The 12500-nt window shown below is 42.1% G+C and overlaps 2 protein-coding genes across 2 annotated transcripts in view; one reads left to right on the top strand and one right to left on the bottom strand.

Annotated features, from left to right (window-relative positions):
- kl (klotho) overlaps positions 1 to 10192 on the top strand; it is a 47451-nt gene extending 37259 nt beyond the window's left edge. Inside the window, exons 13-15 of the mRNA XM_036989527.1 lie at positions 1295 to 1409; positions 2679 to 2805; positions 7951 to 10192. Of these exons, the coding sequence (XP_036845422.1) occupies positions 1295 to 1409; positions 2679 to 2805; positions 7951 to 8318 (610 nt within the window). The 3' untranslated portion in view covers positions 8319 to 10192. The remainder of the gene's footprint in view (positions 1 to 1294; positions 1410 to 2678; positions 2806 to 7950) is intronic.
- A 2235-nt stretch (positions 10193 to 12427) lies between these two features.
- Positions 12428 to 12500, bottom strand: part of rfc3 (replication factor C (activator 1) 3) — a 12160-nt gene continuing 12087 nt past the window's right edge. Inside the window, exon 9 of the mRNA XM_036989526.1 lies at positions 12428 to 12500. This exon is cut by the window's right edge and continues 456 nt beyond it. The gene's annotated coding sequence lies outside the window, so the exon portion shown is untranslated.

Raw genomic sequence — 12500 nt, 5'->3', positions numbered from 1 at the left:
TACTACTACTGCTCTACTACTACTACTACTACTACTACTGTTACTACTATTACTACTACTACTACTACTATTACCACTACTACTACTACTGTTACTACTATTACCACTACTACTACTACTACTGTTACTACTATTACCACTACTACTACTACTGTTACTACTATTACCACTACTACTACTACTACTATTACTACTACTACTACTACTACTACTACTACTATTACCACTACTACTACTACTGTTACTACTATTACTACTACTACTACTGTTACTACTATTACTACTACTACTACTACTACTATTACTACTACTACTACTACTACTATTATTATTACTACTACCACTACTACTGTTACTACTATTACTACTACTACTGCTGTACTACTACTACTACTACTACTACTACTACTACTACTACTACTACTACTACTACTACCACTGCTATACTACTACCACTGTTACTTCTATTACTACTACTGCTGTACTACTACTACTACTACTACTACTACTACTACTACTACTACTACCACTGCTATACTACTACTACTACCACTATTACTACTAGTACTACTATACTTCTACTTCTATACTACTACTTCTACTGCTATACTACTACTACTACTATTACTACTACTGCTCTACTACTACTACTACTACTACTACTGTTACTACTATTACTACTACTACTACTACTGTTACTGCTACTACTACAGCTACTACGGTTACTACTACTGTTACTACTACTACTATTACTACTACTACTATTACTACTACTACTACTACTATTACTACTACTACTACTACTACTACTACTACTATTACTACTACTACTACTACTACTACTACTATTACTGTTACTACTCGTATTTCTACTGTTACTGCTACTACTACCGCTGGGAGGATCACTGGTGCCTTCTGGGTGACCGCTGGGAGGATCACTAGTGTCTTCTGGGTGAACGCTGGGAGGATCACTGATGTCTTCTGGGTGACCGCTGGGAGGATCACTAGTGTCTTCTGGGTGAACGCTGGGAGGATCACTGATCCCTTCTGGGTGGACCGCTTGGAGGATCACTGGTGCCTTCTGGGTGGACCGCTGGGAGGATCACTGGTGCCTTCTGGGTGACCGCTGGGAGGATCACTGGTGTCTTCTGGGTGACCGCTGGGAGGATCACTGATGTCTTCTGGGTGACCGCTGGGAGGATCACTGATGTCTTCTGGGTGAATGCTGGGAGTATCACTAATGCTACTATTGCTATGACCACATCTTACAGTAAGCTCTTCTCTGTCTCCACAGAAATAAACTGCCCTCCAGGTTGGGGGTGCAGTACATGGGAGACATCACCTGGATCAGGTCCCCTCGGCCCAATGCCCCTGTAGTGCCCTGGGGCCTCAGGAAGGCCCTCAACTGGGTGAGATGGCACTTTATTCACCCAGAGAGAGAGATTTTTTTACCCAGAGAGATAGAGAGATGTATTTACCCAGAGAGAGATTTATTTACCCAGAGAGAGAGAGATTTATTTACCCAGAGAGAGAGATATATTTACCCAGAGAGAGAGAGATTTATTTACCCAGAGAGAGAGATATATTTATTTACCCAGATAGAGAGATTTATTTACCCATAGAGAGATTTATTTTTCCAGAGAGAGATTTATTTACCCAGAGAGAGAGAGAGATTTATTTACCCAGAGTGAGAGAGATTTATTTACCCAGAGAGCGAGAGATTTATTTACCCTTAGAGAGAGAGATGTATTTACCCAGAGAGAGATTTATTTACCCTTAGAGAGAGATGTATTTACCCAGAGAGAGAGAGATTTATTTACCCAGAGAGAGATGTATTTACCCAGAGAGAGATGTATTTACCCAGAGAGAGAGATGTATTTACCCAGAGAGAGAGATTTATTTACCCAGAGAGAGAGATATGTATTTACCCAGAGAGAGAGAGATTTATTTACCCAGAGAGAGATTTATTTACCCAGAGAGAGAGATGTATTTACCCAGAGAGAAAGATATTTATTTACCCAGAGAGAAATGTATTTACCCAGAGAGAGAGATTTATTTACCCAGAGAGAGATTTATTTACCCAGAGAGAGAGAGATTTAATTACCCAGAGAGAGAGAGACTTATGGACGTAGAAAGAAAGACATACAGACTGACTGACTGGTTAGTTGACTGACTGACTGACTGATTGATTGACTGACTGATTAGTTGTTTGACTGACTGATTAGTTGTTTGACTGACTGATTAGTTGTTTGACTGACTGATTAGTTGTTTGACTGACTGACTGGTTGGTTGACTGACTGACTGGTTGATTGACTGACTGACTGATTGATTGACTGACTGGTTGATTGACTGACTGGCTGGTTGACTAATTGCTTGTTTGACTGACTGACTGACTGGTTTGCTGACTGACTTGACTGGTTTGCTGACTGACTGGTTGATTGACTGACTGGTTGACTGACTGACTGGTTGATTGACTGATTTGTTGACTGGTTGACTGGCTGACTGATTTGTTGACTGGTTGATTGACTGATTTGTTGAGTGGTTGACTAGATGATTGACTGACTGGTTGACTAGTTGATTGACTGACTGGTTGACTAGTTGACTGACTGATTGGTTCACTGACTGGTTGACTGACTGGTGCACTGATACCTGATACCTCTCCACCTCCATTTGTACAGGTGGAGGAGCGCTACGCTGGCGTGGCGGTCTATGTGGTAGCCAATGGGGTGCAGGAAGACCCGGCCCGCTTCGACGACAGTCTGAGAGTCTACTACCTGTACAGCTACATCAACGAAGCTCTTAAAGGTGTGGGCACACACACACTCACACACACACACACACACACACACACACACACACACACACACACACACACACACACACACGTGCAATGGCCCTGATGAGAGGGAAGTCTAGATCTACTTCAATGAGCCTCAATAAAGGGAGGGTCTGTAAAATAGCAGAGGATTAAACACACAGACAACACCCCAAATTAAAGGGATGGTCTGTAATATAGCAGAGGATTAAACACACAGACAACACCCTAAATTAAAGGGACGGTCTGTAATATAGCAGAGGATTAAACACACACACAACACCCTAAATTAAAGGGACGGTCTGTAATATAGCAGAGGATTAAACACACAGACAACACCCTAAATTAAAGGGACGGTCTGTAATATAGCAGAGGATTAAACACACACACAACACCCTAAATTAAAGGGACGGTCTGTAATATAGCAGAGGATTAAACACACACACAACAACCCCAAATTAAAGGGACGGTCTGTAATATAGCAGAGGATTAAACACACACACAACAACCCCAAATTAAAGGGACGGTCTGTAATATAGAAGAGGATTAAACACACACACAACGTCCCCAAATTAAAGGGACGGTCTGTAATATAGCAGAGGATTAAACACACACACAACGCCCCAAATTAAAGGGATGGTCTGTAATATAGAAGAGGATTAAACACACACACAACGCCCCCAAATTAAAGGGACGGTCTGTAATATAGCAGAGGATTAAACACACACACAACGCCCCCAAATTAAAGGGACGGTCTGTAATATAGCAGAGGATTAAACACACAGACAACACCCTAAATTAAAGGGACGGTCTGTAATATAGCAGAGGATTAAACACACACACAACACCCTAAATTAAAGGGACGGTCTGTAATATAGCAGAGGATTAAACACACAGACAACACCCTAAATTAAAGGGACGGTCTGTAATATAGCAGAGGATTAAACACACACACAACACCCTAAATTAAAGGGACGGTCTGTAATATAGCAGAGGATTAAACACACACACAACACCCTAAATTAAAGGGACGGTCTGTAATATGAATGGTGCAGTGGTCTAAGGCACTGCATCTCAGTGCAAGAAGCGTCACTACAGTCCCTGGTTTGAATCCAGGCTGAATCACATCTGGCTGTGATTGGAAGTCCCATAGGGCAGCACACAACTGGCCCAGCCTCGTCCAGATTGACCAAGGTAGACCGTCATTGTAAATAAGAACTTGTTCTTAACTGAATTCCTAGTAAAATACTGTTATGGTATTGATTACGATGACACTGTTATGGTATTGATTATGACACCTGTTATGGTATTGATTATGATGACACTGTTATATACAGTCGTGGCCAAAAGTTTTGAGAATGACATAAATATTAATGTCCACAAAGTTCTCAATGGGATTAAGGTCTGGGGAGTTTCCTGGCCATGGACCCAAAATATCAATGCTTTGTTCCCCGAGCCACTTAGTTATCCCTTTTGCCTTATGGCAAGGTGCTCCATCATGCTGGAAAAGGCATTGTTCGTCACCAAACTGTTCATGGATGGTTGGGAGAAGTTGCTCTCGGAGGATGTGTTGGTACCATTCTTTACTCATGGCTGTGTTCTTGGGCAAAATTGTGAGTGAGCCCACTCCCTTGGCTGAGAAGCAACCCCACACAATAATGGTCTCAGGATGCTTTACTGTTGGCATGACACAGAACTGATGGTAGCGCTCACCTTGTCTTCTCCAGACAAGCTTTTTTCCGGATGCCCCAAACAATCGGAAAGGGGATTCATCAGAGAAAATGACTTTACCCCAGTCCTCAGCAGTCCAATCCCTGTACCTTTTGCAGAATATCAGTCTGTCCCTGATGTTTTTCCCTGGAGGGAAGTGGCTTCTTTTCTGACCTTCTTGACACCAGGCCATCCTTCAAAAGTCTTCGCCTCACTGTGCGTGCAGATGCACTCACACCTGCCTGCTGCCATTCCTGAGCAAGCTCTGTACTGGTGGTGTCCGGGTCCCGCAGCTGAATCAACTTTAGGAGCCGGTCCTGGCGCTTGCTGGACTTTCTTGGGCGCCCTCAAGCCTTCTTCACAACAATTGAACCGCTCTCCTTGAAGATCTTGATGATCCGATAAATGGTTGATTTAGGTGCAATCTTACTGGCAGCAATATCCTTGCTTGTAAAGCCCTTTTTGTGCAAAGCAGTGATGACGGCACGTGTTTCCTTGCAGGTAACCATGGTTGACAGAGGAAGAACAATGATTCCAAGCGCCACACTCCTTTTGAAGCTTCCAGTCTGTTATTCAAACTCAATCAGCATGACAGAGTGATCTCCAGCCTTGTCCTCGTCAACACTCACACCCGTATTAACGAGAGAATCACTGACATGATGTCAGCTGGTCCGTTTGTGGCAGGGCTGAAATGCAGTGGAAATGTTTTTTTTGTGGATTCAGTTCATTTCCATGGCAAAGAGGGACTTTGCAATTAATTGCAATTCATCTGATCACTCTTCATAACGTTCTGGAGTATATGCAAATTGACATCATACAAACTGAGGCAGCAGACTTTGTGAAAATTAATATTTGTGTCATTCTCAAAACTTTTGGCCACGACTGTACAGTCGCACGTATTTAAGTCAAATGTTACCAAAGTTTGTCTGCCTTTCATTTCACTTTGTGTACCTCCAGTTCAAGAATGTTATTTTTGGTACTTTGAGTTTAATTATTAGACAGACATACAGCTCACTGACCCTAGAGGACGATGACCGGCTGACTGAACACACACGAACTCACACTTGTTTTCGTGTTACATGTGCTACATCTGCGTCATTCTCCATATTATTCTATTCCAGTCGATGACAGTAGAGAACCTTCAAACACTGAGATATTTACTACACACTAAACATTAGATACAAGACAAACAAATGACACACTGAACAACTCAAAAGCACCCTGAGGAAAAGCAAAGCTAAAAATGTATGTTTTAAGATATTTTAAATATGTCCACAGTTTCAGCCCCTCTCAGGTTCTCTGACAGGTTATTCCATAGGCTGGGGGCATAATAACTAAAGGCTGTCTCTCCATGCCTCTTGGTCCCAGGCTGGGGGCATAATAACTAAAGGCTGCCTCTCCATGCCTCTTGGTCCCAGGCTGGGGGCATAATAACTAAAGGCTGCCTCTCCATGCCTCTTGGTCCCAGGCTGGGGGCATAATAACTAAAGGCTGCCTCTCCATGCCTCTTGGTCCCAGGCTGGGGGCATAATAACTAAAGGCTGTCTCTCCATGCCTCTTGGTCCCAGACTGGGGGCATAATAACTAAAGGCTGTCTCTCCATGCCTCTTGGTCCCAGACTGGGGGCATAATAACTAAAGGCTGCCTCTCCATGCCTCTTGGTCCCAGGCTGGGGGCATAATAACTAAAGGCTGCTTCTCCATGCCTCTTGGTCCCAGGCTGGGGGTATAATAACTAAAGGCTGCTTCTCCATGCCTCTTGGTCCCAGGCTGGGGGCATAATAACTAAAGGCTGCTTCTCCATGCCTCTTGGTCCCAGGCTGGGGGCATAATAACTAAAGGCTGTCTCTCCATGCCTCTTGGTCCCAGACTGGGGGCATAATAACTAAAGGCTGCCTCTCCATGCCTCTTGGTCCCAGACTGGGGGCATAGTAACCAAAGGTTGTCTCTCCATGCCTCTTGGTCCCAGGCTGGGGGCATAATAACTAAAGGCTGTTTCTCCATGCCTCTTGGTCCTGGGCTTTAGGATAGTTAAAAGGCCAGAGGACCGGAGGGACTTCCTGGGTACATAATTTAAAAGCATGTCTGACATGTATTGAGGTGCACAATCATGGATTGTTCTAAAACCAATAGCAGATTCTTCAAAATGAATTCTAAAACTCAGAGATCTTTAAAACCAGTGTAATGTGTGCTCTCCGTCTGGTCTTGGTCAGTACCCGTGCTGAAGCATTCTGTATGTTTTGTAGATGACCAATGACTTTATTGGGTAGACCAGACAGGAGAGCATTACAGGAGTCGAGCCTGCTTGTAATAAAATGGATGAGTCTCTCTGTATCAGCCTGAGAGAGAAACGGCCGCACTTTGGCAATGTTCCTCAGGTGGTTAAAAACTATATTGGTCACATTCCTAATCTGTGATTCTAAAATTGAGTTCAGAATCTAAAATGACAACTAGTTTTTTTTTTACCTGGTGTTTTATCTTTATTACCTGGTGTTATATCTTTATTACCTGGTGTTATATCTTTATTACCTGGTGTTTTATCTTTATTACCTGGTGTTTTATCTTTATTACCTGGTGTTTTATCTTTATTACCTGGTGTTTTATCTTTATTACCTGGTGTTTTATCTTTATTACCTGGTGTTATATCTTTATTGCCTGGTGTTTTATCTTTATTACCTGGTGTTTTATCTTTATTACCTGGTGTTATATCTTTATTACCTGGTGTTATATCTTTATTACCTGGTGTTTTATCTTTATTACCTGGTGTTATATCTTTATTACCTGGTGTTTTATCTTTATTACCTGGTGTTTTATCTTTATTACCTGGTGTTTTATCTTTATTACCTGGTGAATTAAAATGTGCGTCCAGATTCCCTCTCTGTGCTTTGGCTCCAACAAGAAGTACCTCGGTGTTGTTTCGACTTAACTGGAGGAAGTTGTGAGCCATCCGACTATTTGCATTTAAATATAGCCCATTTATCATTATGAAATATGTGATTATTGATCATGTGATTATTGATCATGTGATTATTGAACGTATGATGAAAGAAAGGAGCGATGGACTTTATGTGTTGAACAATATGGAGTTGAGACCCGTTTCTCCCCAGGCATAGTTACCTATTACCTATAGTTACCTATAAACCGTTTTTGATCCTATCGCTTTGTTTTCTGGACTTCATAACCATAAGAGAACATGTCGATCACAGTTTCACCCCCCCCCCCCCCCCCCCCAAAAAAAAAAAAACATTGATCAGATTTATTTTTGCACAAGTAGAACTTCAGATTCATTTAGCTGAACCGGGGAAGTGTTTAAAACACGTCTTTGACCGTTGGCTAAAGGGTAACTGCGGATTTTGTTAGCTGGAACGGATAGGTCTTACAATTGTAATAAACCTTTACTTCTCCTTCTTCTCCTTCCCCGCCCAGCCTACATCCTAGACGGGGTGAATCTGAAGGGTTACTTCGCCTACTCCCTGAACGACCAGAGAGACCCAGGCTTCGGCTTGTACGGTCATGTCCAGGATGAGGAAATCCTCAAAACATCTCTGTCCCAGTATCAGAACATTATCCGGCACAACGGCTTCCCTCTCCAGGGGACCCTTACCTCGGCCCTGCAGTGCCCCAGTCAGCCTCTACCCTGCTCGGGGTGTCTGGTCCTGACCAAGAGGCCTGTGGTGGGCTTCCTGTCTCTGGTGGGGTCAGCGGTCCTGGTCACCCTTGGGCTGATTATATACTACGCTGCCAAGAGACACAGGGGCCGAGGTACAAATGGCACCATATTCTCTAAAATATAGGGCCCTGGTCTAAAGTAGTGCACTATATTGGGAATAGGGTGCCATTTGGGATCACGTGGTGATGGTGGTGATGAAAATGAAGTGTATTTATGAAGCGTGTGTTATAGGTAGTCCTCCGGGTTCGAGTCACTTGACCTTTAACCCTTCAATGTCTGCTGATCTGAAGGAATCAGGAAAAAGGTAGAAGCAATATGTCAGAATATCCACCGTGTCAGCACTAGATCTCTGACACCTATCCAGTTCCTCGAGATCTGTAAAACAAAGTCGTGGGCCAAGAGTCCTATTGATATAGACCCATGTGGGGCCAAATATATCTGGAGCCATTTAGACGGTTTACGACACTGTGTAGAGAATGTAGTTGATGAATGTAGTTGATTTAGTTGATGTGGTGTGTCTTGGTGTTCATAGAACTGTATGTTCGTTTATTTCCACGTCGTTTTGTGAAACTCAACCAGCAGCGTTTTGTTTCATGTATTTCAGTCTGAAGATAAAGTATTGTTCTTTAAAAAACAATTGAGATAAATGTGCAATTTTTTTTTTTTTTTAATGAACTTGTTTGACGTGGTATTATAACGAATGATCTCGTGCAGATTATTTTTCGTACAGACTCTTAAATTAATATATCTCTATCTTTGTATTAAACTGTGTGTTTATAGTAAGTCACACTCTACCAGATAACTTATTGTACCTTGATGTCTACTAGGCAAAACAAAACAACTATCTAGTGAAAGCAAGTCTCCCATGACCAATTACGTTTAGTCCCCTTTGACCAATACTTTTACTACCGCAGGGCCTGTTGTGAAGTAGGCAAAGCATTTATCCCAAATGGCACCCTATTCCCTATATTGTGCTTTTAGGGCTGGGACGATATCGCAATACTCATTAGTATCTTGGCAAGGAAACGAAACATGAAGCAGATTTAACTAAATGTAGCCGATGTAAAATGGCTAGCTAGTGGCGTAACGATGCTTCGAGGGTGACTGTTGTCTGTGTGCAGAGGGTCCCTGGTTCGCGCCCAGGTCGGGGCGAGGGGACGGACGTAAAGTCTATACTGTTACATAAAACAGCCCTGTTTTAAACAAGCATGTTATCCAGGGGCACATTTATTTATTTAACAAACAGGAGGTTTTTAAAACGGAACAAATTGTTCGGACTGCTTCATGTTTACATGTTTTTGTTGCCATGGAAAACATATCGCGATACCGGTATCATCCCGACCCTAAGATTCACTACTTTTGACCAGAGCCCATGTGACCTTCAGTCATATCTCCGATATGAAGGAGTAGTGGGTGGATCGTTCATTTATTGCCAAAATGCAATGAAGGGACACAGTATAGATTAATTCTCTGTCATCAAATGAATATTAACAGTACTCCCACAACAATTCTTCATAGATCTCCTGTATAATATTATACTTGCATTCAATTTGTCGGAGTAAACTCTGGGCCGTTTGTAAATTCAGAGCATTGTCAGATTGCCTGGTCGGTAAACTCAGAGCACGCGCTGACCGAGGAGTACTAACTGGCTAACGTTGGCTAGCTACTTCCAGACACAGATGAGAGAACAGCTCATATCCAGAGCATTAGTGACTAACTGTGCTGCTGGCAACAATTTCATTGTTAGTTGTTTTTTTGCCGGCATTTACTGACTCCGGTCATATTCAACGGTTGTTCCCCGTTTGTAAATGAATCAGTTATTCTGCACTCTGGCACACAGACGAGGGAGCACTGACATCGGAGTAGAGAGCCAGAGTGAATTTACAAAATGCACCATAAATGTCTATAAAAAAAAAGGTTATTGTGATCATATGGTGGATAAACAATTTTGTAATAATTCCTAAATTCTAATAATAAACAAATAACAGTGTTTTGAAATGTAATCTCATGTCTACAACATAAAATAAACTACTATGATCGATTTTAGAATTCAAAATATATGAACTGAACCTGAAAAATGGACGCTACCGGAAGGACCAAATTGGAGCACTGGAGAGTTGGAGTACAGTCTAAATCCAAGGATGTGAAATGCAGCCTGGGAGGGGCCCTTCTGGAATGCTTCCCCAGTTTGTACATATTTTGAAGCATGCATAGATGGAACTCCTGGGAGATGGAGACCAGCACACTGTCAACAAAAAAAGAGATTTATTCCAAAACTGACACCCACCCACCTGTCTCTACCTACAGTGGGGAGAACAAGTATTTGATACACTGACGATTTTGCAGGTTTTCCTAATTACAAAGCATGTAGAGGTCTGTAATTTTTTATCATAGGTACACTTCAACTGTGAGAGACGGAATCTAAAACAAAAATCCAGACAATCATATTGTATGATTTTTAAGTAATCAATTTGCATTGTATCAAATACTTGTTCTCCCCACTGTATGTTGGCACATGGATGAAACACCTCAACCGAGTGGTTCCTCCTTCTGAAAATAATCTGTGGCACAACCTCTTCCGGGTCATGATAGGGCTACTTATGATAATTATAATAATATGGTTATTATGTGCTAAAAGATAAAATAATTAGCATTAGTAACAAGGAAATCATAAAGTCTAGTTTCACCAGGTCATCTAACGGCAGGCATTTCAAACCGTGGCACGCACAGCAGCAGGGAGCCAGAGACATGCAGTTAACCAAAGCCTCTACTTTATTCAAATATTGAAATATACCTGCGAGTTTATTCTCAATTTCAACGTAAATGTCGACTTTATATATTGTCGCACTGCTAAGCAGACAAGCAGCCAGTGGCTTCCACTGCGTCTGGACAAGGTTTGAGAATTTGTGTGTAGTTCAACAGGCCTATATTACGTTTCGAGAAAAGGCCAACGGAAAACAGATGAGGTCCTATTAATATCCAAACGGTCTGTTTTACAGGTCCACATCAATTTGCAATCGTTTTTTTCCCATCTTTTCAGAAACTTTTTCTATCAGATAGACTACGGCAAAATGTCAATGCAAAAGTTGAACATTCTGCCATCACCTCCGAAGACATTGGATCAAGTTCACCACACTGGGCCTTGGCCTAATTCTAATACTTCCGAAGTGTACTAGCAAATAAGGGGCATTATTGTCACCATAAAAATTGAATGATGGGTGTTTTTCAGGCAGAGTATAACGCTGGGTTGCAGGCATTGGGTTATTGATGCTGTGTTATTGAGATATGACCCAGATCAGAAGACTGGAGGCGTGGCTTAATAGGGGCGTGGCTTTCAAACAGATAATTTTTGGGCCACCCCCGTGTGAGTAGATGTCTTGTCCAGTTTATCACAAGTTAAGTTAAGAGTCCTGACACTTTTATAGCTTCAATGAGGCTTTCACCAGTGTATGAGTTCCTCAAGAGCCTATGACATCTCAATGTTGGGATGAATAACACCATATCCCAACATTATAATAACGTTCAGATTTTTATTTAAGAATATGTAATGTGCAAATATATTCAAGGAAAATTTTCATTTTCTAGTGTACGTTAAACTTGAGGAACAGGAATGACATTTGGCCAGAAATAACTTAATAACAGCTACACCCCTAATAGGCCACACTTCCAGAAAATGGAAAAAAAGACCCAGCTACTGGGTCAACCCAACTGATGGTTAAATTAACCCATGTTTGGGTTACTCCAACATGTTGGGTTATTCACACAACCCAACTGGCTAAGTCAAAAAAATAATAAAATACAAAATTTAGTGCAGTTTCAGGACGAGTCTGATTTTATGGCGTGAGCCAAGTTTAGAAAATGGCGCACGCAGATATTTTGTGTGAAATTTTTACACAGCGGTTATAAAAAGAGGGAACATTGCTTCGGAGAGGTTATTATCTTGGCCAGGATCAGAGATGGGAGGGAGGTCTGAGTCACCACTATGTCGTTACATCACATACAGGTATGGTAGGGCTTGGGGTGTAGCACTAGGCCAGGGGCCCACTGGGGTCATGGACCTGTGGGGGGTATAGTGCCAGTTCAGGCAAGGGTCCCAACTGACAATTCAAACGGGCCATTGGCTGAGTCAGTAGACAGATCATACGGAGGCCATTGGCTGAGCCAGTACAGATCATAAGGAGGAGGATCTACCAGCCCACCAGGTCATATCAATCAATCAATCGTTCACTTTAAGACATTCGAAAGAAAGTCAACTTTATTTTACAGCTGGGGTTCAATAAGACAGTACATAGCGGAGGTGTCACTA

Source organism: Oncorhynchus mykiss, chromosome 10 (genome assembly GCF_013265735.2).
Source record: "Oncorhynchus mykiss isolate Arlee chromosome 10, USDA_OmykA_1.1, whole genome shotgun sequence".
NCBI lineage: Eukaryota > Metazoa > Chordata > Actinopteri > Salmoniformes > Salmonidae > Oncorhynchus > Oncorhynchus mykiss.
This window is presented reverse-complemented; position numbering and strand designations above follow the sequence as displayed.